The sequence below is a fragment of the Stegostoma tigrinum genome, chromosome 9 (genome assembly GCF_030684315.1).
Source record: "Stegostoma tigrinum isolate sSteTig4 chromosome 9, sSteTig4.hap1, whole genome shotgun sequence".
In the NCBI taxonomy this organism is placed as follows: Eukaryota; Metazoa; Chordata; class Chondrichthyes; order Orectolobiformes; family Stegostomatidae; genus Stegostoma; species Stegostoma tigrinum.
In genome coordinates, this window is record NC_081362.1 from 83,930,124 (window position 1) to 83,957,228 (window position 27,105).

Sequence of the window (27,105 nt, forward strand, 5' to 3'; positions counted from 1 at the left end):
GAACAGGGATAAAAGAGAAATTACAAACAACACTGCACTTGTCAAAGTAGTAGTAATGAAATCCTGATTGTGCCAGCAGCAAGAACCTGTGTTAGCTCTTTAGGGTAAGGCAAGTAGCTGGATGCCAGGTAGGAGGGCAGCATGCATTGCTGGGCAATAGCCATGTTGCCTATAACAGATGGCAGGCAAAGATGGCAGGGGAGGGGCTGCTTAGCAGAACTAATCAGACAGTAACAGATAGGGCAGCTGGGAGGACTGACCACAGAGATGGGATCTGCTGGGCGACTGCAAAGTGGTGTGATGTTTACAGTGGTGCACCTAGTGGCCTTGGGTGAGACCTTGCATTGTCTTTACTGATCTTTACTTTCAGTCTAAACTGCACACAGAAAAAGCCTCAGCATCTATGACCCACTGTTCAGTTACTCCCACATGAAACTTAAAATCACCACTAACTGTTAATTACAGAGCTAACCCTTTGAGTATTCACACATTTGTAGCAACATGTTTCTATGGCAAAATTCTTTTTATTTTTAATTAATTACCCAAAGATGGGATCGTTTTCCAAGTATTTAAGCATATATAAATGAAAAAGGAGGAAGGAAACAAAATGTGTTGGCTTTTTAACCTATTTTTGCTGTAAATTTGTGTGTGTGTGTGTCCGTGTCCGTTTATCTGTCTATTGCGGGGTGGTAGCAGTGCTCACTGGAAGGGTGTGGCAAGATATTGTTTATTGCTGCGTGAGTTAATGAAGAATCTAATTCCTTACCCTGAAGGCAAAATTAATTTTTGATATATTAAGTAAGCACTAACCACTTTTACTAATTAAAAAGCACAATAGAAATAAATGTTTTTTAAATCATTCTCCGACATAGTTCTACCATTTTACAGAACATCCTTAAACAGTAAAACAAAAAGAGGAATTACATGCTGTAATTTTCTTGAACAAAATGGTTAGTGAAACCTGCTCTTGGATGAAATTAAATACTAAGTTTGAATCTGTCTTTTACTAGAACAAGATTAATCTGTATTATTTATATTAGTCTTATTGTGTATTATTTCTGCAGTTGCATTTACTGGATCATTGTCAAGCATTGAGCTGCTTTATAAATTCTCCGATTAACTGGTAAAACACGAAATTGCAATGTGGGGTCTGTCAGATCAGCCTGAGGAAGCAAACCATCATACCTCTATAACTACCCCAACAATTGTGAATCCTATTTGTAAAATTGTACCAGAAAGATGTTGAAGAAAACTGCTTCATGATAACTCGCAGACAGATCCAGCTCATCAAAGTTAAATCCAACAAAATAATCTGCATCTATGTCCTGTCACATCTATTCTTCCCAAAGTAGTGCCAGAATGCCAGAACAATAGTAATTACTTTACACGTAAAGAATAATTGAAAACCATTACACTGGGGGTGCTGCAGTGGGTTAACTTATCATTCTTCCACCACCAAAGCCTACGTTTGAATCAAATCTCAACCACTAAGGTGTTATTCTCCCTTCTGTCATGAAGGTATCTACTCTGTGAAATTAAACTGAGCTGACTTAAACTTTCCCCATGTGTGTCACTCCATACCATGTCTGTGTCAGTTTACTGTGTTATTGAGAGATGCTTTACCTGGGAAATTGGGGAAAAGAAAGATCACATTGGTATAGCCTGAGATTGTTGGATCAGAGTGATAGACCTTTATTACTCATTTTGTCATGCCACCTCTGACTTGGAATATTCAATGCTGAAGCATAAACTGACCAAAGAACTATTTATGACAATTCATGTGCTGAACAAACTAGAAAATATTCCATAGGACCATGTAGTGCCATTACTCTATAAAAATACAAATCTAGTATTTATGATAGCTTCTTAGTCCCACTGGAGATCCACATCAGCAGGTCCACATTCTACTGCAGGCTCTGAGTCCAATTTTCAACGCACACATATGTCAACTTTAAAACATTGAAAGAGATATTGTGTCCACACACTACCACTATTGTTTTCTTAAAGCAACTTCTATCAACTAACTTGCTTTGCAAGCAAATTTTCTTCAGGTTCGACAAAATCTATCTGAACTTGAAATTGTCTGTTTTAAGTTATGAAAGATGAAACAAAGTATAACGTGATTTAAATAGAATGAGTAAATGTGATATGGCTGGTAAACCAGACTACTGTCGTACACGTGTAACGACTTCACTCCTGTGCTTGGTAGTAATGATAACTCATATGAATTTTAGATCATGCCAAGAGCCATGGGGTATCTTCTGTGCAAATTGCACATCAAGCTTATACTGCAGATGTTCAACACAGAGCAACCTTTATGCTTCTTTTCATTTCTGTCTGTGAAGTCTTTATCTGTCAGATGGTTTAATGGTTGCCTAAAGCCATTCCCTGTAAATGACAGCTCTGAATAAGATACAATTAGTACGTGGTAAAGTTATTATACATTATTGACATATTGTATTGCAAGGTAAAATTTGTTTTTGGTGGTCTACTACAATCCTCTGAGCACTTAGCACACAGCATCCATTTGTAATTTTATATATAGCAAACTCATTATTCCTAAGCCTCTTTAAAATAAGGAACAAATTTGCTTTGAAATTAAGAAATTATCTATTTCTGTCTGCCTAAAATATAGGCTTGAAAAAAATTAATGTTGCTTAGTTAATTTTACAAATATGCCCTACCACAGCACTTTGTTCTATTTAACTACCAGTGGGGAATGTAGATAGACCATTTTCCAGTGACCTTGAAGAGCTGTACTACTTCAAGAAGCAAGAAGTAGCTTCTGGTAAACAAAGTTCACTTCTGACAGATGGATTGAATGACAAAAAGATTGTGTGTGCCAGAATAGCCCTGGCAGAGGAGGAAATCTTTAGTGGAATCCAACAGGAGAGGAGGTGTGAACAGGTGCGGGACTGCTGACGGAAGGGGAACCAGATGGAGGGAGCCAGAGCCAGTTTAGTTAGAGGAAGGGAAAGAAGGAAAGGCTATGGGATAGATGGTTAAATATATGCACAGAGGAGGGTAAATAACACAACAATCAAAGGCACCCGTGGGGGAGGAGATTTGAGTGCTTCATATAACAGAAACATATAGTAGTGCTTAGTTTGATTAATGTTGTTTGTGCATAAGAAGCAGATGATTAATGTGTTATGTGCAATGCACAAAATGCAGACAAATTAACAAAACTAAAATTATTTAAATTAGCTCTTTGATCTGTTCAGTGCTGCAGCAAGTTCTACTGTCGTTTGGAATTTGTCATGAATGCTTAGGATAGAATACCGCACTGGATAGGATGTTATTTTGCACTCATTTTCAAAGACCTATTTAATGTAAGTCTAAAAGTGAGATGCATGCCATACTTGATGACTTTCTGTGCAAGATCTGATGTAAACTTTTGTAGACACATACATATATTTTTTAAAATGCATATTTTTGAATTAGAACTTTGGATCAGCACAATGTGCAACCTTCAGATAAAAGGGTTTGGGACTGTGGGGAAGTTGTTCGTTGAACAGAAGCTGAATGTTTAGAATTAGTTCCAGTTGTAATGTACTTCTACTGTCAGTTTTCTTGGCATTTATAGAGTCTATGTGGAGAACTCTCTTGATTTTCTGTTAGGAATCAATGGCAAACGCTAACGTACTCACAGCAGCACTCTGTCTTAACTTCTGAATGTCAGGATTTGATTTTTGCAGAGCCCAGAGGCTGACCATACATTTATAAAGGTAGGACCCCAATGTGCCCCCATTTCCAACTATTCATTTTTTTCCTATAGGAGAAGGGATGGGGTTGTGATCAGATAGGAGAGAAACCTAAGCTCAGTCATGCTTATTTCAAAGAGATCACTCTTTGGCTATTGTAGGGTTCTTTAGAGTGGATAAAGTCTGCACATCTAATATGATCTGAAAGTTTGTAAATCCTCTGCTCTTTAAACATGAAGCAAAAAAAGAGGTCACAGTTGTTACTGAGAATTGAAACAAATTTAAACTTAAAAAGAAGTTTTAAAAGCTACAGTTACCTCAGCAGGTGTTTTTGAGTTCACAGTTTGATAAACCCTTTAAGGATGCTTTTAGAAGCATTTAGCTGTCCTTGACCTGGAGTCTGAATACAAGTTTGTTTTATTTTAAAACAAAAAGATTCTAAAGCTTTAACTGTATAAGTGTGAGGTTTATTAGACTGTTAGAATTTTTTTTGTCTCCATGTGACCCTTAAGTTCTGCCCTCAGTGGATGCTGAAAAATGTCTATGGTGGTACTGGGGAGGGTCTGGGAAGTTTGGGAAATGTGGAGCACATGATTAACATTGAGTTAATAAAGAAGGTACGAGAAGCATGGAGTGGATCAGGGGTATGAGTTGGCATAGAGAGTATGAGGGGAGAGGTGAAGTGAGAGACATAATTTAGAATTCGTGAGGAATTTGAGAGAACGTAGAAGTGGGAAACAGTCATGACATTGCATTGACTTGGCAAGAAGAGGGTATGGGTAACTGTGGAGGTTATCAAGGGGCTAAAGTGGAGTTAGAGCCAGAGAGCCAAACAGTATCTGAAACAAGTTGGGACAGATTCCCAGAGGATTAACATCTTTCTGACAGGCTCACCTTAGCCACCCACATGGCCAACCTACCTGCAGCAAAAATCACATGATCTGGCATTCTTTTTACTGAAGAAGTTCTGATGAGTTGGTAACTCTCCTGACTCAACTTACCCGTCATGGCGCTGAAAATCTGCATTCAGATTGTGTAACTATTACAACAATAATGCTAGTGCTGCAGCAAGCCTTTGTCAAAAACAAATTAATATATAACAACGATCGTATAGAACTGATAAGTGAACGAAGAAGAAAAAACAATAAGCAGAAAGCTGATTTTATAGAACTTGGTACCACAGTTTGAAAATCTGAGTGAGAAATTGTGTGCGCTAGATATTTAAATATATTCCTCGTAAGCAGAAAAAGGATGCTAATTCTGCAGGAATGAGGAGCAGTGAAGAATTAATTCTCCCTCATGCACTGGTGAGCAATTTAAAAGTATCTTTTGGAGGAAGTATGGCAGCAGATTGGTGGCCATTCTTTGTTGGGGAATGACTACTCACAGAAATCTAGACAGAGAGAAAAAAATTAGCAATAAAAAATCAAAATTTCCTTTGGGTAATGTCATCACTTCAAACATGGCAGCCAGATTGGTAGGCAGCAAGATTCTGTAGGACATAATAAAGGCCATTTAATTTGCTTTAATGATGATCCTTGAGGAATGTATATTGGTCAAGCCCCTGAGAAGAACTGTCACATTCTTCTTTGAAAAGTTTCTTGGGATCTTTCGTATCTACTTGAGAGGCTAGAGAAGGCCTCAGTTTAAGATCTCATTCGAAAGAATGCATTCATAACTATACCTACAACTAGTAATACACTGAAGTATTAGCCTAGATCATGTGCTTAGAAGAGACGTTTGAATTCACAATTTTCCTGAGCTAGAGGCGAGAATACTACTGCTGAGCCATGCCTGACACTTAATAATACACTGTTAATCTTTCCTACAAACAATCTTTAGGGCTTTGGTTTATTGCAGCTGTCCTCAGTAACCAACACAATTTGTATTTTAACGGAACATTTAATAACTTCTGCATAAAAACATTATCGGATTACATTGAGTGTCAATCACGATTCCTATATTAATCACAAGACACAAGCATCTTGTGTAAGAACACGCTGTTTCCTTTTCAGAATAAATTAAATTCATTGCTTGGTGTTTATAATCACGCAATTGTTTTCACAGATTTAAATGTAGCTAATGTTTAAGCAGTGATTGTTGGAAAAGTACATCATTTTTGCAATATGAAGGTGTTACTGTTTAGAAACAGTTTTCTCACTGTCCTATATTTTTGACCTTGTTGCCTCTTTCAGGATGGAAAAGGATAGTATACTCCACAGTCACAGTGATGATGTCAAGGCCCTGGCCTTTCAATCCCAACAACGTGAACAAGAGCTAACAGAAAAGATACAGCAAATGGAGGCCCAGCATGATAAAACTGGTAGGTGGTAGGCATAGATTAGAGCCAGGACACCTCTCTTGCAGGCCAGGCCCACACCTTACTGTGAAATGACATCAGGAACACCTGTAACCTTTGGCTGGCCAAAGGGAGCAGATGCTAACTTCACCGGAGATCCCGAATTACATATCAGTTAGCGTTTAAAAGGGAAATGAAAACCATTGCCCACTGTCTGTTGATTTCACAGTGCTGCTCTCACATCTGTTGCACCATCTGGATTATGAGTTTATTTACCTGTGTTAAGAAACTTAAAGCAGAGTGTTGCCAGCATAAAGTGAAGAACAAGGGGCTTCTCTTGGCTTGATTTTAAGGCACACATGTTACATAAGGAAAATCGCATCAGAAGCTCAGCGGGAAATGCTGCAGGGCTTATGTTTAAAACTCTGTTTGAATACCATCTTGCTATTGCCACATCAATTTGGAATAACTATTCTTAACAGGCTGACAACTTGGAATTGATTTCTGAATTGGAGTTATTCTTTAGGTTTTAGTTGTTACCTACTATGTCAATTCTATGAAGTAAAATAAATAGAAGTTTTTAAAATGTACAGTAACCTGCCAGACTGCATCCCTGAAGCTTTATTTTTCCCATCTCTAAATGTTATTTTAGTCATCGTTTGCACATTGCGCATGAAGCTGTTTTCATTATTTTTCTCTGAAGGGTAATCTTAGTATTGACAAGCTGGCGCTCTGACTGAAAATGTAATGCTTTCTTTGGATTTCATTATATCACATTATAATTATGATGAACTACCAAAGGGAAATTTAACAAATTCAGCTTTATGTTAATCAAGATAATACCAGTAAAAGTATTTTTTAAATGTACACTGTCTTGTGGATAAGGACGTGGAAGTAAAATTGATCAGTACTCAGTTGTGAGTCAGAGTACATTTGGTAATTTTTTTTCTGACAGTGATCTCACATGCAGACCTAATCAATTGTTTCCAATCATGTTGGTTTTAAATTTTTTGTACTCATAAGCAAGAAGACCTGAATTTGAGGTCTTCTGGTGATACAAAATTAAAAGGGAAGAATTAATTCCTAATAAAATGGAAGTGCCTACACCAAAATAAAATAATGAGTTTTGTAAATCTGGTGATAATGATAATTAAGCTTCCTCAATTTTATGAAGAGACTTCAGTTACAGAAGTGAGCATTTTAATGAGGTGAGCACGTTGAATTGCAATGACATTTTTTATACGTCACATTAAAATGGAATTTAACTTTAATACATTTTCAAGACCATCCTGGTGGCTCAGTTGTTGAATGCATTGCTGAATATACAATGTGCTGTGAAGAACAGAAGATGCCAGGTACGATCTGCATTGGCAGTGTATATGAAGTGGAAGGGAAGGTATAGGTGGAGGTAAATTTAGGGTTCACCACATAAATTAGAAAATGGTTAAAAAAATGATCAGCCTAGGATCTCACTCTTCATGGTTATCCTTTGGGAAGCACTTGTGCGTGGACATTAGCTGAAAGCAGCATTCTGTTTAACTGTAACACTCACCATGGATGGATAGCTGCCAACATTCATTGTTTAGGTTCACTTATTATAATTGACTGTTTAGGTCAAGCATTTACAGTTGCTCATTGCTCATGTTATCATACATATTTAATTTTACAGAATATTCAGTGATGCGCTCTAAGATAGTACCATCCACAGGTTTATCTGTTAGTTCTAAATACATGTTGTGGAAAGTGTATTACATTTCAAGTTATATACTCCCAAAAATCATGCATTCAAATCATCATAGTATCTTTTTATCTACAATCTATACAATGCATTCTTTTGATAGTTTTATTGAGCTGGCTTTGAAATACGTAAGACTCATGTGATTGAAACTACATTGCATCAAATGCAATTTCACTTTTACCTCCAAATTAAATAGGCAAAGCATTAATGCCAAAAATACATTGTGAAATTCTCTCCTACATATTACAAGCATCCAAACTGCTAGTGCTCCCTATCAAAAGATAGTCTCCAAAGATTCACCCTTAGGCTAATTGATGAATTATCAAGAATGATAACTACTTGGACTGAAGATATGTTTTACACTTGTTCCTGGGATGTAAGCATCTCTGCCAGTACTGGTTGTTGCCTATTCCTGATTGCCTCTGAAAAAGGTGTGGCAGAGTACATTCTTGAAATGCTGCAGTCCAGCTTGTGTAAATGCAACCACAGTGCTATTTAGTTGAGTTCTAAATTTTTGATCCAATGACAGTGAAAGGACAACAATATCAATCCAAGTCAGGATAATGTGCAGCTTGGATGGGAAATTGAAGACATTGGTGTTTCTATGCAGGTGCCCTTCTCCTCTATTCAGAAAATAGTTTGATTAGTTATTAAAGTTAGAAAAACAGCAGGAAACAAGTGGCTTTCTTTGATATAACAGAGGTAAATGAAAGATAACATTTTTAGATAGAAATGGTTGTGGCAAATGATTTGTTACCACTTATCTGTTAAGAAATGAGCTCTTTTTATAATGTGGCTGTTTCTGGGAAATTGCATTGTGTTGTTAGTTGGGAGAAAGGTTATATAATGTTGTACTGTGCCTAAAAGTGGTTGGAATAAATGTAGCCTTCCCTCATTTTAGCCAGCAGTCCCACTCCAAATTACAATGCATGTAATAAGTGATTTATTCCTTCGCAGTATTTCGTTGTTGCCAAGGTTACTGAACATTGAGCAATTCTAGTCTGTGTATAGGAAGATTTTTTTCCACTGCATGATCTTTTTCATGCCATTTTACCATCATTGCCTTTACAGCATGATCATCTTACTGACCTTGTGATTTAAAGAAAAACTGACAGTTCCAAATTTGGCAATTAGTTGCAATTAGTTCCTGAAGTTAGGAATTACACTTGGAATATGTTTCTGCGTAACATAGAAAGCTATTATTTCTCAGAAGCAATTTCAATGACACAGGAAGAATTGCTATGTGTAGATTAGTTAAGGAACTGGCTGATCCCTGTGGCATTGTTTGTGAGCAGTACTTGCTGTTTGACACCAATGATATTCATGTCAGAGGTCAATGGCAATGAAGGATGCGCTGTCATTGGATGCAAGGACAGAAACCCATTTGGCAGGTTTGGGAATATTATGCAAAGGGTTAATTGTAAACAAGAATTACAAAGTCCTGAAAATGGAGATGGATGTTGATAAAATTAAAAATTTGCACACACAGAAGTTTCTGCATTTATGATGAGGTTTTGGCTAATTGAATTGATGTGTTATTTTTCTGCTTTCAAGATCTTTAAGTGTGTTTTTATTGTATTATAAAATAAAATTAGAAGTGCTAAAAATACTCGACAGATATGGCAGCAACTGTGGAAGGAGAAACTGAGAAGTCACTGACCCAAATTGGTTATCCACCAGAGTTCTGATCATGTGAAGTGCCAGATAAAGTATCTGAATAGTGGCACTTGTCAGAAAAGCAACTGATTGAGCCTGTAGTAAGTTGAAAATTTGAATTTATTATGTGATCTTCTTAAGGGTTTCTGATTTCAGATGTTTGTTAAATGTTTTTCTTTTACCTTTTTTTATTTGGCAGCTTTACTTAAATGCTAAAATTTAAATAGAGAAGAGTAACAACAATAGTGAGAAACCAGTCATGTGTTGTGGTGTGAAAAGTAATCCTGTGAAAAGGAGGATTCCTAGTGCTTTCAGCAGCGTATAAATGCATTTCAGGAATAGTTTTTCAATACTGAGAATTGTTGATCTATTTGAACTATTTGATCTCTTTGCACACCACCTTCCCAATTTCTTACTTCCGGTTCAGTGTATGCTTTTTGGCCTTGCATTGTGCTCTACTGTGTTCTTTTACTTGAGATCTGCACATAAGGTATACAGTCTTGCTTCAGACAACACTGAACTAGGTATCTGTTTGTGCACTATTTTCTTAGGTTGGTTGTTAAACGCTATATGTTTTCACACATTTACAACAAACTGCGAATAATCTGCAAAGATACAGGATAGCTACTCCAAATAGAACAAGAATCCATGTACATTTTAAATTTGAAATGGGGAAGAAAAATAGAAATTTAAGTTGACAAGCCGTTGGAATGTACTCTGGCTCGGAAAATGTCTGTCAATAATTTGAATAGTGATTTTCAAAGACAGGTTCAAGATAATGAAGTAAAGCTCGTGAGCTGAAAGCTGCTTCATATTAATACGTGGGAGATATTCAAGTAATTTATGCATTTACAATAATCCACACAACTAAAAGTGGTTGAGTAAATGTTTTCTCAGTTCATACTGTATGCAAATAATTAAAAGTGAGATGATGAATACAAAACCGATCATAACATTGAGTTTGCAAGCAGAACCTTACAAATAAATTATATATTAAGCAGCATGGTATTTAGTGTTCTTAATATATTGCTGGAAATATTATAGCTTACTATACCTCCATTTTATATTTGGATTGATTATACACAAGCACTAACTACCCACCACAAATAATTTGGTGTAATTAATTGGAGTAAGTGTTGAAATAAAATAATTCAAGTTTTATTAAAAAAAATTTTAGTAAATTGTTATTTGTAATATGAATACTAACAATATCTGTTTAAACTAACCACATTTTGAAACGAAAGTTATTCTACAAAGAATGTGATACAGCCCACAACACTGGGCTGGTCAGTTGTCATACTGCAGGTTCATTGTATATCGCATTTCGTTCTAATTATTATGAGATTGTCCCTCTTTTTGAAACAGTTCCTGAGTTTCTGAATATTTTATAATTGACATTTCAGTTTTTAAGATAATCATTCAAATGTGAAAATTCATCTTTTTAAATATATTTATAATAATTATACCTACTTGAAATTTGACTTGGAATTTGGAAGGTTAGCTCAATTTGTTCAATCTCATCAGTAACTTACCTTTACTTTGCCCTCCTTTTCATAAGATCTGATACTAGGTATTTTACAAAATAAGTGATGGTGGAAGGTGGGGAATTGGTGACCATACAAAGTAAGAAATTTTGTGCAAGATCAAGCACACATTTGAGGGAGGTTTTAAGAGAATTTAAACTCGGATAAACAGTGTTTGCAGTGAAAGGGAGATAATATAATTATAGCCATTTACAGTAATCACATTCATTACCTTAACTACATCGAGAGCAGTCTAGCATTTCTTTAGGTTGTACAGATGATGTGAAAGTGTTTATTGTGCAAGTGTATGGGTTAGCAATTCTAAATGGGCTTCATGTATAACCATTTAATAAGGGTACGCAGTAAATGCTCTCTAGGGCATCAACATTATGCATTGGAATAAATATCCTCACCATCACGTAGGAATCAATTCTCATTTTATCTTTTGTGTCATTTTTATTCGAATGTAGCAAATACTGAATTTCAGGTCTAATGTGCCCCTAATTGCAGTGCACTATTTAGCTGTCTCCTGAGCACCAAGCTCAAATAAAAGACAACTGTATTTTAGTTCTGTGTGTTGTATTTTTTGTTAATGGGTAAAGATGAAGGGTCAAAGAGATTTTAGATAATCGTATCCCAAATGGATTTAGTCTGGCTCACCCCACATTCTACTTGGCTTTTATTTTTAAAGCAATTGTTAACAGTTGCTGACAGAAACTAGCAGACTGTAAGAAGACACATTGGTGCGATTGATGTGCAGACTGGAACCAGAAGGTTGCCACTTTAAATAAGTAGTGTATTAGTTGATGTATTAGTGCTTCTAGTTTAGATTGTAGAGTTATGTTCCATCTTTATATACAGTTTAAACTGCGACATGCAGCTTTTTAGAAATCAGCAATCCAATAATATGTTTTCAAGAGAGAGATACATTTTGAGTATATATGTTTCTAGTCTGGTTTTGATTAGCACTTTTTTTGCTTTTGACTTTATACCAGAATTATACAACTTTGTTACAGACAGCTTCAAAAGTGAGCATTTAAATACTACTGAAACTCAGTGTGCTGCACTTTGAATTTAATTTTCAATTAATTTAATTTAGTTCAACATCTTTAACCTATCACATGGCCTGCAAGAGTAAGTTCAGGGTTGAGATTTGGAAGACAGTAAGTGATAGCTTGCAACTAGCTATACATCTTTTTGATGTAAGGTTTCAAGTTCAAGATTTTTTAAACTTTAAGCTATTGACTTCAGCCTTAACAATTGTCCTTCTAAAGGTTGCAAAGAGACCGATTTTTTTCTGAAGTCATTCAGCCTAATTGTGGGGTGCATTTAAGGCACGCAGCTCATGATGCAAACAGATGTGAGCCCTTATTTGCATATGAATATGGCCCTTGATGTCTTTTCTCATACCAATGTGCAGGTTGGCACATTTCTAACCAATGTTGATTTTGTAACTTTTGACTGACAAACTGGAGATTCAGGCACCCATTTAACATGTCAGAAATGTCATGGAACCATTATGTGTCCAGATCATCAAGTTTAAATCCCTACTCCCATTAATAACATATGTCTTACTGATACTTGTCAACATCCTTTCATTTACTTGAGATGCCAGTCTTGCAACAAATCCATTGATAATGGGATAGTTGCACTTTTACTGATGGCTGATGAGACCTATTTATGAGAGGCAGCTTCTTCCACAAGTGTTGACTATGAGATGCTTATTGTTGGGTCCTACCTTCAGACATTTTCAGTATTGTCATCTGTTGCCAAACCAATGGGACCACTGATCGTCATGGTGGCTCACACTAGCCCATAAGTAACGTTGCCATTTGACTAATGTACTCCATGCATGGAAATCGATTTTTAGTGACTTCATGCCCCACTTCCTTGAAGCAAAATCAGTGGGCCAAAGGACCATTTTTTTGTACAGCAGATTTCTATGGACCCTAAGGCAAGGCAAAATATATAGCAATATATGTTGAATAGTAGGACCCTGGGAAACACCAAAGGTCAGAGGGACTTTAGTGTGTATGTTAACTAATCCCTGAAAGTAGTGGAAATAACAAATGCTGGAGATCTCAGTATATTCACTATATGCTTCGCTTAATAAAGGCAAATATCCCATATGCATTCCTTACCACTTTAACTACCTGTTCCAATATTTTCAGGACCAAATTATTTCAGATGCTGGAATCTGTACTGAAAACAACAAATGCTGGAGACCACAGTGTGTCAGTCAGCATCCATGGACAGACAGCAAGCTAACGATTCGAGTCTGGATGACTCTTCAGACTCACTGTGGTCTCCAGCATTTGTTGTTTTCAGTACAGATTCCAGCATCTGAAATAATTTGGTCCTGAAAATATTGGAACAGGTAGTTAAAGTGGTAAGGAATGCATGTGGGATATTTGCCTTTAGAGCAGGAAGTGATACTGGATCATCCAACCCAAACTTTGGGTCCGCTATGTGGCTGACACCTTTGTCATCACTAAACAAAACAAATTAGAGGAAACCTTCAAGACCATCAATGATACCCTTTACTGGCATAACATTCACAAAAGAGGAGGAAAACAACAACAAACTGCCATTCCTAGATGTCACAGTAAAACGAACAGTCAATGGGGAACTTCAAACCAGCGTCTACAGGAAAACAACACATACGGACCAAATACTGAACTACAGGAGCAACCATCCCAACACCCACAAACGAAGCTGCATTAGAACATTATTCCGATGAGCCACCACACACTGCAGCACAGAGGAACTACGAACAGCAGAAGAAAATCACCTCTACAGCGTATTCAAAAAGAATGGGTACCCTATGAACACAGTCCGCCGATTCCTCAGCAACAAACCCAAACAAACAGACAAAACGGGCCCAGAAACCATAACCACTCTCCCCTACATCAAAGACATTTCCAAAATGACTGCCAGACTACTCGGACCTCTTGGCATCAGGGTAGCCCACAAACCCACCAACACACTAAAACAGCAGCTAATGAACTTAAAAGACTCTATACAGACAACAAATAAAACGAACGTCATCTACAAAATACCTTGCAAGAACTGTGACAAACACTACATTGGACAAACAGGCAGGAAGTGAGCCGCCAGGATACATGAACATCAACTAGCCACAAAACGACATGACCCACTATCACTAGTATCCTTACATACAGATGAGGAAGGACACCACTTTGATTGGGACAACACATCCATCCGAGGACAAGCCAAACAGAGACACGCACGAGAATTCCTAGAAGCATGGCATTCCAACGAGAACTCCATCAACAAACACATTGATTTGGAGTCAATCTACCGTCCTCTGAGAAAAAGAACAGTAAATGACATCACCAACGCAGGAAATGTCATCACCAACCCAAGGAAACCTAAACAGATAAATAGAAAGCGGGACATAACACCAGCGCTTCATCGGAGGCTCATTGATGACTTTACCTAGAGTGGTGACGAAACGTCTGAAAACTAACCTTCCAGCTCAGCGAGCAAACTCACATCCAGAAACTCAACCTGAGCTACAAATCCTCTCAAAACTCGCTATACTGGATCTGTATAAAATGTTGGTTAGGCCACAACTAGAATATTGTGCGCAGTACTAGAACCAGCATTATAGGTGGGATGCCACTGCGCTGCAAAGGGTACAGAAGAGATTTACCAGGATGTTGCCTTGGATGGAGAGTCTTGGTTATGAAGAGAGTTTGGATAGACTGCAGTTGATTTTCTTGGAGCAGAGGAGATAGAGGGGGACATGATTGCGATGTAATAAATTGTGTGGGGATATTGAATGGGTAAAAAAAAAGCAACTTTACTCTTTGGTGGAGGGATCAATGATCAGAATCATGGATTTAAGGGACAGAAGATTAGATGAGATGTGAGGAAAATATGTTTTCACCTAGAGGGTGACGTGAATCTGGAACTCACTGCCTGTAAATGTGGTCGAGGCAGAAACTCTCATAACATTTGAGAGGTTTTTAGATGTGAACTTGTGATTTCAAACATTCAAGGCTATGGATAAAGTGCTGTAAATGGAATTAGAATAGTTAGGTTACTGTGCTTGGCTGACACTGACTTGATGGACTGAAGCTTCTTTCTCTATGCTGTATATCTCTATATTCCATGAGAATTTTCAGTGATATTCTGGTTTCCTGGCTCTCATTTCCTCCCTATATTGAATGCATTTGAGAAAGTGCCCATCGTCCTTCCTGTAAATGTGTCCAAACTAACAAAGTCATCCCTGCGTGATGGGTGCAAACATATTTGGGCGATTTGTAAGGACGGTCATCTTTGTGATTCCGAGCTTCCATAAGATGCTAAGAATGCATTGCAGACATTGTGATAAAAATTGTTGACCTTCTTATTTGACAGCTGTAAGTCACACAAATGTCACAGCAAAACAACAGGGACATGAGAACACAGACTTCATAAACCAACATGTTGGTTCTAAGGATCAGTTTGTTGTTTGAGCGACCCTCAAAGCACACATGGAAAAAGATGGCATTTCCCTTTCTTGTGAGAATCAGATTGTCTGCTGTTGTGAATGCAAGGTATCAGAATTTACTAGCAACTTCCAGTCAAGAGTTGTTTGGTATGACCAAGGTTGGAAATATGACACACTGCTGTGTATTCACAGTTGATTGTTGATGTAAAGTAGAACAAAATACAGTCACGAGACAGACAACCCATTAATCATTGTAATAAAATGTGAGGCTGGATGAACACAGCAGGCCAAGCAGCATCTCAGGAGCACAAAAGCTGACGTTTCGGGCCTAGACCCTTCATCAGAGAGGGGGATGGGGGGAGGGAACTGGAATAAATAGGGAGAGAGGGGGAGGCGGACCGAAGATGGAGAGTAAAGAAGATAGGTGGAGAGAGTGTAGGTGGGGAGGTAGGGAGGGGATAGGTCAGTCCAGGGAAGACGGACAGGTCAAGGAGGTGGGATGAGGTTAGTAGGTAGCGGGGGGTGCGGCTTGGGGTGGGAGGAAGGGATGGGTGAGAGGAAGAACCGGTTAGGGAGGCAGAGACAGGTTGGACTGGTTTTGGGATGCAGTGGGTGGGGGGGAAGAGCTGGGCTGGTTGTGTGGTGCAGTGGGGGGAGGGGATGAACTGGGCTGGTTTAGGGATGCAGTAGGGGAAGGGGAGATTTTGAAACTGGTGAAGTCCACATTGATACCATATGGCTGCAGGGTTCCCAGGCGGAATATGAGTTGCTGTTCCTGCAACCTTCGGGTGGCATCATTGTGGCAGTGCAGGAGGCCCATGATGGACATGTCATCAAGAGAATGGGAGGGGGAGTGGAAATGGTTTGCGACTGGGAGGTGCAGTTGTTTGTTGCGAACTGAGCGGAGGTGTTATGCAAAGCGGTCCCCAAGCCTCCGCTTGGTTTCCCCAATGTAGAGGAAGCCGCACCGGGTACAGTGGATGCAGTATACCACATTGGCAGATGTGCAGGTGAACCTCTGCTTGATGTGGAATGTCATCTTGGGGCCTGGGATGGGGGTGAGGGAGGAGGTGTGGGGACAAGTGTAGCATTTCCTGCGGTTGCAGGGGAAGGTGCCGGGTGTGGTGGGGTTGGAGGGCAGTGTGGAGCGAACAAGGGAGTCACGGAGAGAGTGGTCTCTCCGGAAAGCAGACAGGGGAGGGGATGGAAAAATGTCTTGGGTGGTGGGGTCGGATTGTAAATGGCGGAAGTGTCGGAGGATAATGCGTTGTATCTGGAGGTTGGTAGGGTGGTGTGTGAGAACGAGGGGGATCCTCTTGGGGCGGTTGTGGTGGGGGCGGGGTGTGAGGGATGTGTCGCGGGAAATGCGGGAGACGCGGTCAAGGGCGTTCTCGATCACCGTGGGGGGAAAGTTGCGGTCCTTAAAGAACTTGGACATCTGGGATGTGCGGGAGTGGAATGTCTTATCGTGGGAGCAGATGCGGCGGAGGCGGAGGAATTGGGAATAGGGGATGGAATTTTTGCAGGAGGGTGGGTGGGAGGAGGTGTATTCTAGGTAGCTGTGGGAGTCGGTGGGCTTGAAATGGACATCAGTTACAAGCTGGTTGCCTGAGATGGAGACTGAGAGGTCCAGGAAGGTGAGGGATGTGCTGGAGATGGCCCAGGTGAACTGAAGGTTGGGGTGGAAGGTGTTGGTGAAGTGGATGAACTGTTCGAGCTCCTCTGGGGAGCAAGAGGCGGCGCCGATACAGTCGTCAATGTACCGGAGGAAGAGGAGGGGTTTGGGGCCTGTGTAGGTGCGGAAGAGGGACTGTTCCACGTAACCTACAAAGAGGCAGGCATAGCTGGGGCGCATGCGGGTGCCCATGGCCACCCCCTTAGTCTGTAGGAAGTGGGAATTAATCATTGTATCTGAAGTTTCCCTGGGGGCAAGTAGCACAGCATCATCAGAGTAGTAGAGTTCTTTGATCAACAAGAGCTGTATTTTCAGAGACTTACAGAATCCCTGCAGTGCAGAAAGAGGCCATTCAGCCCATTGTGTCTGCACCAACCCTCTGAAGAGCATCCAATCCAGACCCAGTCCCTACACTGTTCCTCTAACCGCCACCTCCCATTTACAATGACTAATCCACCTAGCCTACACATCTTTAGACTGTGGGATGAAACCAGAGTATCCAGCAGAAACCTATGCGGACAGCAACCCAAGGTTGGAATTGAACCCAGGTCCCTGGCACTGTGAGGCAGCAATACTAACCACTGTGCTGCCCTTCTCTTTGCTTTAAATCTAGTTTGATTGTGGAACTTGCCTTCTGACCTATTATATATTAAAACTCCTCTCATTTCTGTAGGGAAGATAAAATTCAGTGGCATGGAGAAGAATATATCGAATAAGTGGGTACCAGGACATAGCCTTGTTTTACTCCATTCTCCAAACTGAAATGGTCAGGAGTGGAATTATCAAATTATACTGTAATATGCATGTTGCAATGAAAGAAGCAGCATGAGATTGAGAGATAACAAGGTGTAGAGCTGGATGAACACAGCAGGCCACGCAGCATCATAGGAGCAGGAGAGCTGACGTTTTGGACCCAGACCCTTCTTCAGAAAATCCCTGGAGATGCTGGCACATTGCCGCGAGTGTGTGTTTCAGGAGTCACAGGGAGAAATGCTTCTGAAGGGTCTCAAAGAACGAGATTTAGCTTCAGAGCAAGTTAATAATGCGGATAACCATGAAGGAAGAAGTAATGAAGAATCAGGACTTCACCAACTATACTCCTCCCAAAAAAAATCAAACAAGACAAGCTAGCCAAGAGTTGAAAAAGTGCTGATAGTTGTGTAGATTTTGAATGATGATTGATATTGATGGCATTTAGAGAGCCATATGTGACACCAGAGCTACAGGATGCTCACCCTTGTCACCAATAAACTGTAGAATATATTTTTAGGAGGGGGAAGAAAAATCATGAATGTTTAAAAACCAAATTAGTTGCATAAGCATACAAACCAAATCCTCAAATAAATCACTGTAAATAAATAACCCTTATCATTAACCTACTTATTTAACTGAAGGATCCACTCCATTGCCTTGTTCCTGCATGGACCTGTCACTTTTTGTCAGCATTCACAATTAGACTTCCAAAGGAATGCCTTTACCTGGGCTTCCCTACTAATTTTTCCTGGACTGTTTGAGTGTTGTCTTTTTCAATGTGAAGCTTGTGATAATTATAAAGGAACTGCCATTCCTGTGTCTGGCAAAATCTCACTCCCGTAGCTGCAATAAATACATAAAGTCAGGTGTTTTCATGTTCTGACTTTTTATTTGGCAATACCTATTTCATTAGTAGAGAAGATTAGTGAATAGAAACTGAATTTCTTGCAGTATAACTTTACTTATTTGCAACATCCACCCTGCCAACTTAGACTCAGAATCCATAAAGTGGAAATTGGGCTTGTTCTCGGTCAGGAGATTATAGAATGGGCAACAAGCAACACACAATCTCCCCCTCTCATCGTCATAAACTCCTCAGTTCTCATCCCTAATGTATTCAGGCCCTCCTCCAGGTGTTTCCACAGCCCTGATCTCTTCAATGCTGTCATGAGACAGCCCTTTCACTTGCCACTCTGCCACCCTCTGAAATCCCAGCATCCACTGTTGATAGACCTCAACACTATTTGCTGACTGCAGGAAAGAGGGTCTTTGTTAAAAGGTCATTGCCACTATTTAAGAAGTCTCAAAAACCCGAGATTCACATCTTTATCAACTGCCATAGTATCGCAGACCAATACCTCCAGTTATGCTAGATCATGTTAAATGTTACATCTAAACCATCCAAATGTTCAGCTTTCAGCTGTATCTGAGGTTGTCAGGCTGTAACACCCTCAGCCCGCTCCAGGATGTGGCCATTTTTCTGCACTGTGTTACCAAAGTTAATTTTAATGTGTCAAAGCTGCAAATCTGGGCACTGTGCTGCCAAATCCCATAATTAACGTTCCCAAATGTTTTATATATCCCTTTCCCCTGTGGTTCAAGGCCCTGACTCTCACCTTCTTGTGGTATCCCAATACTCTCAGCCCAGTCTTGTTGGTCCTCACTTTAATCTGAATGCTGTCAAGAGCACAGTTCCTCTCACTGTCTTTAATGTCCACATTCCCTTACAACCGTACAGGTACATGCAGTGAAACCTAAGAGTTTAGAACTAGTGATCAGAGATAATGGGAACTGCAGATGCTGGAGAATCCTGACCTAGGGGATAGGTCACCCCCTCCCTACCTCCCCACCCATACTCTCCTCTCCACCTATTTTCTCCTCTATCCATCTTCGGTCCGCCTCCCCCTCTCTCCCTATTTATTCCAGAACCCTCTCCCCATCCCCCTCTCTGATGAATGGTCTAGGCCCGAAAAGTCAGCTTTTGTGCTCCTAAGATGCTGCTTGGCCTGCTGTGTTCATCCAGCCCCACACTTTGTTATCTTAGTTTAGAACTAGTGTCACATGGAGCATGCAATGGAGATGGAACAATTCCCATCTTGAGTGCTGCAATCATACTTACCCGGTCAGAAATAGAAACCCCAGGGGTCATTTACAATTTGGTTGTCTGTGGAGTAGCAAAGGGAGATGTGTGGGCCTCTGGCAGAGTTGCCTGACGCTTTGCAGATTTGCACAGAAGATGAAGAAGGCTGTTCATGACATGAGCATTATTGTGACTCAGCCATATGAGTACATGAATATTTCCATTGATAAACTAGCCACCTTCTTGGACCATTATATGCAAGAGCCTGCTGAGTGAATCCAAGAAGTAGTGAACTAGCATAAACCAATTGTATGATGCATTCTGTAGCATTGATGAATATAGTGGTGGTGCACACATAGATGCATGTACAATCAGGTGCTAATCTGGTAAATGTAGCTGTGAAAGGGCTGCGATCATCCTGGGGAAATGGACATCGATGACAAGAGCAAGATTTATTTCCATTGTAATTGGCCCTCAGAAAGATGCTGGGAAACTGTAATCCTGAACTTCTCAAAAAAAGATGCATTCATTAAATTTGTTCATGTTGGCTGGGCCAGCATTTATTGCTGGTCCCTAGTTGCCCTTGAGAAGTTTCTGGCGAGCTGCTTTCTTGAACGGTTGCTATCCATGTGCTGTAAGTGGACCCACCATGCCAATAAGCAGAGAGTTCCATTATTTTGTTTCACGAGTGATAAAAAGAAACGATGGTATAGTTCCATGTTGGGGTGACTTGATGGATTGGTGCAGATGAGATCAAGTACCATCTGTTACAAGACAAGTCAGGCAACTATGTTTGTGTTCCCACTGTTGTGCTGCTGCCCTTATTCTTATAGTAGTAGAGATTGCTGATTTGGAAGGTGCTGTCAAAAGATTGCTGAAGTGCATCATTTGGATGGTACATACTGCAGTCAGTGAGCTCAACTGGTGGAGGAAGTGAATGTTTAAGGTGGATGGGATGTAAATTAAGTAGACTGCCTTGTTCTGGACATCTTTAAACTTTCCAAGTATTGTAGGAGTTGCACTTATCCAAGTAATTGGAGACCATTCAATCACACTCCTGACTTGTGTCTTGGAGATGGGAAAGTCAGAAGGTATGTTACTTACTGCAAAACATTCAGCCACTGATCTACTTTTGTAGCCACAGCATTTATATGGCTGGGCCAGATAGGTTTATGGTTAGTGCCCACAGGATGTTGAAAGGAGTGAACTCAGTGATGAAATTTACATTGAACATAAAGGTTAGGCAGGTAGACTCTCTTTTGTTGAAGAAGGTCATTGCCTCGCACTTGTGTGGAATGAATGTTACTTGCTGTTTATCAGACCAAACCCGAAAGGTATGTGGACGGCTTCATTTAGCTGCATTTTACGCAGAGGTGGAGAGCCCATCCCAGTTTAAAAGTTGAGGGCCAGCTCACCTTCTGTAGCCATGTCACCCCAAGCCGGTCTTGAATGTACTAAGTTGAAGATTGACATCAGTGATGATGGAGATCTCAGGAGGAGGCTAAGATGTATTATCCATTTGACATATTTAGATGCAAAAGCTTCTGATTTGTCATTTTCCCTCACATGCCTCATTCTTACCATCATTAAGGATGGGTTGTTTATTGGAACCTCCTTGTCCCATTGATTATTTAATTGTCCACCATTATGCACAACAGGAAGTGGCAGGACAGTCAAACTTCAATCTGATGCAATTTGTTGTAAAATTGCTTAACTCTGCCTATAGATTGCTGCTTGCTTTCTTTAGCATGTCCCTGTGATTTAGCTTCATCAGATTGGCAGCTCATATTTAGGTATAGGGGTACTTCTGCTCCTGGCACATTTGTTTGAACTCCACATTGAATCTTCTGGCTTGATGATAATGGTAAGAATAAGGGATATGCCTGGCCATGAAGTTACCGATTACGCCTCATGGATGCTGAATTGTGAGTTGTAGATTTAGAATGTGAATTTATTGTTTTTAGCACAGTGATAATGCTTCACAACATAATGAAGGGTGTGAAATGACTGTCTCCACATGGTGGGCGAAATGATAAAAATGTCCTTCTGCATTCAACCAACTCGGTCAGTAGTGATATTATCAAGTCCTACTTGGTGATCCATGTTAAATTCCCCCACTCAGAACACCTTTCTTTAAATAAGTGCACTGTATAGATTACTTGCAGCTTGCGTTGCATTTGGTTTATGTACTTGGATTCAACCTTCCCTGACAATGATCACCTTGTCAAAGTTTTCTGGGTCAGAAAGAATGGTAAACACCCTCACCACTAGACTCACATTGATGATGCCTGCCACAGATCAAGCCAGTATGAGGATCACTGTTAGTTCATCCCTGTACCTTTATACATCCTCACATGTGTTCTTCATTTCTGTTTTTTGCTTTTTCTCATTATGTGCCATTGAGCCTCCATGCCAAACAGGGATAGCTGCAGAAATGATTTTGTCTAGGTCAATGGGAAAAAATGCAGATATGGCTTCAGGCTTGAGCCTGAGGATGATGCTGATTGTTCTTCGGTTATGGAGACGGAACTGGATTTGTTTGCTCTTCCTTGTTTATCTCTTCTGTTAGGCAGTGAAATCTAGTCTCAGCTAGTCCAGAAGGTGCTGCGTTATGGTTGGATGGAAAGATATTGTGAGCTAGGAACCCAGTCAAGAAGGCAATGGGAGGTTTGGCACCTGAGCTACTGTTAATATTTAGTCATAGGCCTGAGCAGGTATAGCAATGATAACATAGAAGGTTTATGTTTTGACCTATCTTGGAAAGGAAAACATCCCATTTGTATAGGTACAGTCAAAATAAGGTTGCTTCATGTCCTTACAGCCAATGCGTAGGCTGAATTTTTAATCTCAAGCATGATGGTGGGTAGGCTGGGAATTTCACACAGCCAGCCAACGTTTCTTTCTTCAGGCTTAAACCTGATTGTGGGCTATTTTCCTGAAAGTGGTATTGGGTGGGATAAGGGGGTGGAAGGGAGGTTGAGGCAGACAGCTAATTAAATTCAAAGACCCTTTCAGTCAGTTCTTAATCATTTTCCCAGTGTGACTCCACCTTAATGCTGCAGACATCACATGATCCCAGGGTGGGTGGAGATTGGCAGAGGTGATGCAGGAAATTCAGCATATTGGGAATTGTTTAAACTGCAGGTTTTTGTGTCTTTTTTAAACTAAGCCTTTCCACAGGTTTTTGTAGCAGCAATGTGTTCCCAAAGAACTGTCCATTAGGCTACATCCACCATAGAAAAAGTGGAGGGAATTAAAGGCCTCACAGCTATTAGAAATTAGTCCAAGGCCTATGGAGCTGGGGGTGGTCATGATGCATAGTTTGGGGAATTATGTGTTAAGGCATAATTTCAAAGGCCAAGTTGAATTTTCAATTTGATCCTTCAGGTGATGGGAACAGAAAATCAAACTGAGTGACAGCCCCCACAACAATTCAGGGCAAAGGAGCCCATTTGAGACTGATGGCAGGATCTTGAAGCCATCAGGGAAATTCAGCCCCATGTGATCCTTGGCATAGCAATAAAAAGGAACTCTCAACTGTATTTGAACTTTAATTTTACCTAGAAGCATCTAATGATGATTGAAGTCTTAAGACTAGAATTTCAGGATCACTGCTCAGTAGCTAATGAATCAGCTTTTAACCTAGTATCAGACCACAGCAGACATTAGGTGTGTTCTGCTTTTTTAAAAATCTGATTGCATTGCTGAAAGCTGTTGTGCATGACAGGGCAGGTAGTACAATCAAGACTTGAGCAGGAGTAGAATGAACAGAGAGTGGGATCCAGCTGGAAAACTTAGGCCAGCCCACCTAGTAACCAAAGCAGTAGGCTTAAGTATAAGAAAAGGACTGTAGGCAGAGCTGTAGTGCAAACAAGACAAGCAATATGTGTGTAAGAATCTCTTGTGAAAACTTCAGAATTTCATCAGAACCCTGTAGATGCAATTTCAGATTTGCGCAATTAATCTCTCATATATTTCATTTCTAGGATATTATAGTGATCTACTCAAACTACATGGCATTTGGAACAATGGCCTTATTAATCGCAATATAATTCTGAGAGAGCAATGTCATGGCTGCTGTAGCTTGCAGGGTTTGTTTTTAGTTATTTGATAGAAAACTACATTTTTTATGAGATTGGGACATGAAAAATCACTTATTCGAAAATGGGAAAATTGCTAAAATTTAAACAATTAACCTGTGCAGAAGAAGTAAATTAACTGGCAGCTTCATGGTCAAGGTGCTGGCAGCATGAGGTTTTCAATATTTAAAAAATAGAAGTGTATACCGTGGGAAAATAGGGCAGCAGAACTGATGTTCTCTGTTAAGGAACTGACCCCTGAGATAATACAGGAAAAATAAATTATTTCTGAAATTCTGCAGTCTGAGATTTAAATCTTAAACAAAATTCTAGACTGCTCTGCACCTTGCACACTGAAAGGGTGAAAATTGCAAGCTATTCAAATTGTTTTTGGTTAAATGATAATCGTCCTGTCTTCCGTGCATTATATTGTTGTAAAAGTGTCTGTTTTTGTGACTCATATGCTTTAGAAGTATAACCTTTTTAGTTTTAGAAATTTAATTTATGAAATGTAAATTAAACGAGCATGCTTTTAAACAGACCTAAAATAATTGCAATGCAAGGGGTAGCCCATGTTTATTTAGTACGGTCAGAGTTGGAACTAGTTCAACACTGAAGAGCAAATGATCTCTTTGAGTTTTTTGGTAGCGATACAGTGGGCTGTTTGTCCCCACCACCCAGAAAGAAAATCACAGGCAACTAATAGGAAGCCCACACTGCAGCCATACTATTTTATGTGCAAAATAAAGTGGTAGAGAGTGGGCTTTCCATCTTTCAGCTTCCAGCTGATCTGATTGGTCAGCAGTACTAGCTTGTTAGTGGATGTTGCCAAGTCTAATGGAAGGAGAATGAAGAAAGCTTAGTGGATTGCCAAAGTGAAGTAAATTGTGGGTATTTGGCAGAGAGAGTTGGACCAGTTTAGGGAAAGGGCCAGTTTTGGAAAAGGGCACAGAGTGTTTTCTTAGGAAGAAAGGTGGGTAGAAAGAAAGGGGCGAATTACGTCATCAGCAAAGAGGCAACACTCCAAATGTGTGAAGTACGTCCCTTCCTTTTGGACTATTTAAAACATGCTTTTTAAATCGACTGCCATTGCTGCCTGCCTGCCATGCTAGTTTATGTATATATTTTCCAATCAACCTGGCAGAAATATTATGACACACCCCTGGGGCAGGTGGGACTTGAAGCCAGTCCTCCAGGTCGAGAGGTGGGGACGCTACCCTGCAAGAACATCCACCATGTCAGTATTATATGTGGGCAGCATGTTATTGAGGTCATTTGGCTTTGTAACAAGCTTCATTGATCCTTAACTGTTTAATATGATGGCGAGGTTGCTGATTTCATAGCCTAGCCGGCAGCTGTGCTCTTGGGGTGAGCTCAGGTAGGCGGAAAGGTGGTAGGCTAGGCACTTACCTATATTTTGTGTGCCCCACCCAGCCACCTGCTGAAAATATGCCCAGTCAGGCTGTGTAAAATGCAGCTTGGCATATCCATAGTTGGGTCAATCAGAGATCATATGGTACCCCAGAACAAAGAGAAGATTTAGGAATTAGACGTAATAAGTTTAAATCTTGGGACTTCCGGGTGAGTGACCTGGAGGGTTTTTATTTGGATATCTGTTTGATGTCCTGCTGAAAAAGGCAGTTGAAGTCAACCTTGATGCAGTTTTGAGACAAGAGGGAATGTACCATGAACGGTAGACAGTAGCAAATGGCTTTTAGAAACAATGGATGGTTTCAGAGTTATTAGATTAGATTAGATTCCCTGCAGTGTGGAAACAGGCCCTTCGGCCGAAAAAGTCCACAACGCTCCTTGGAGCATCCCACCCAGACCCATCCCCCCTATAACCCACACACCCCTGAGCACTATGGGCAATTTAGTATGGCCGATCCACCTAACCTGCACATCTTTGGACTGTGGGAGGAAACCAGAGCATCCGGAGGAAACCCATGCACACATGGGGAGAACGTGCAAACTCCACACAGACAGTTACCTGAGGCTGGAATTGAACCCGAGTCCCTGGCGCTGTGAGGCTGCAGTGCTAACCACTGAGCCACCGTGTCGCCCATATGAAGCCCAAAAGAAATGAGGCCCATACTTTAGTTGTGCTGACCCACAATCATGAGGTTTTGGAGGTTTTCCCAGCCAGTCGTTAGTGGAAAGACTTCAAGAAATCAGATATCTCTGAATATTATGAACATTGAGGAGAATAGAACATCGAGCAATGCAGCACAGTACAGGTCCTTCGGCCCATGATGTTGTTCCAACCTATTATCCTACTCTAAAATCAAACTAACCTGCATACCCTTCATTTTACTCTCATCCATGTGCCTATTTAAGAATCGCTTAAGTGTCACTAATGTATCTGATTCTACTACCACTGTCGCAGTGCATTCATGCACCCAACACTCTCTGTAAAGAACTTACCTCTGACATCTTCACTATACCTTCCTCAATGAGAACGAATGTGAATTCGTGAAAGTTGTAGCATGCCTTGGCGTGGTCTCAAGAAAAGTGAAAGAATTCTCAAGATCCTCTAAAATATAGGAGAACAATTAGGTGGAAATAGAAAGTGAACAAGGATTCTCTTGTTGAGATATTTGTATTAAAATGTGTTTGTAAAGTATACAGTTACTTCTGTTTGGTTAAAGTTTTGTGCAGTGAAGATTTTTTTTAAAATTTAAAACATCTAATCTTATGATGTGTGAAGCTGGATGAGCACAGCAGGCCAAGCAGCATCTCAGGAGCACAAAAGCTGACGTTTCGGGCCTAGACCCTTCACCAGAGAGGGGGATGGGGAGAGGGTTCTGAAATAAATATGGAGAGAGGGGGAGGCGGACCAAAGATGGATAGAGGAGAAGATAGGTGGAGAGGTGGGGATAGGTCTGTCCGGGGAGGACGGACAGGTCAAGGAGGCGGGATGAGGTTAGTAGGTAGGAAATGGAGGTGCGGCTTGAGGTGGGAGGAGGGGATAGGTGAGAGGAAGAACAGGTTAGGGAGGCGGGGACGAGCTGGGCTAGTTCGAAGGCTGCGGAAAAACTGCTCGATGTCCAAATGTGACTAGTGTTCGTTGATGTGTGGTTGTAGGGGGACAAAGATGAGCCCCTTGTTTAGGACTGACCATTCGTCCTCAATCAGGGGG

The 27,105-nt window shown here is 40.4% G+C and overlaps 1 protein-coding gene across 4 annotated transcripts in view; it reads left to right on the plus strand.

The window, feature by feature from the left end:
• Window positions 1–27,105, plus strand: part of sdccag8 (SHH signaling and ciliogenesis regulator sdccag8) — a 328,334-nt gene that overhangs the window by 197,794 nt on the left and 103,435 nt on the right. For 3 of the 4 annotated variants that reach the window (XR_007248183.2, XR_007248182.2, XM_048536979.2), the window contains exon 14: window positions 5,900–6,027. The exons of the other annotated variant lie outside the window; for it this stretch is intronic. Coding sequence is in view for 1 of the 3 variants with exons in the window: in XM_048536979.2 (XP_048392936.2) it covers window positions 5,900–6,027 (128 nt within the window). In the remaining 2 variants the exon portion in view is untranslated. The remainder of the gene's footprint in view (window positions 1–5,899; window positions 6,028–27,105) is intronic. 4 annotated transcript variants of the gene reach the window in all.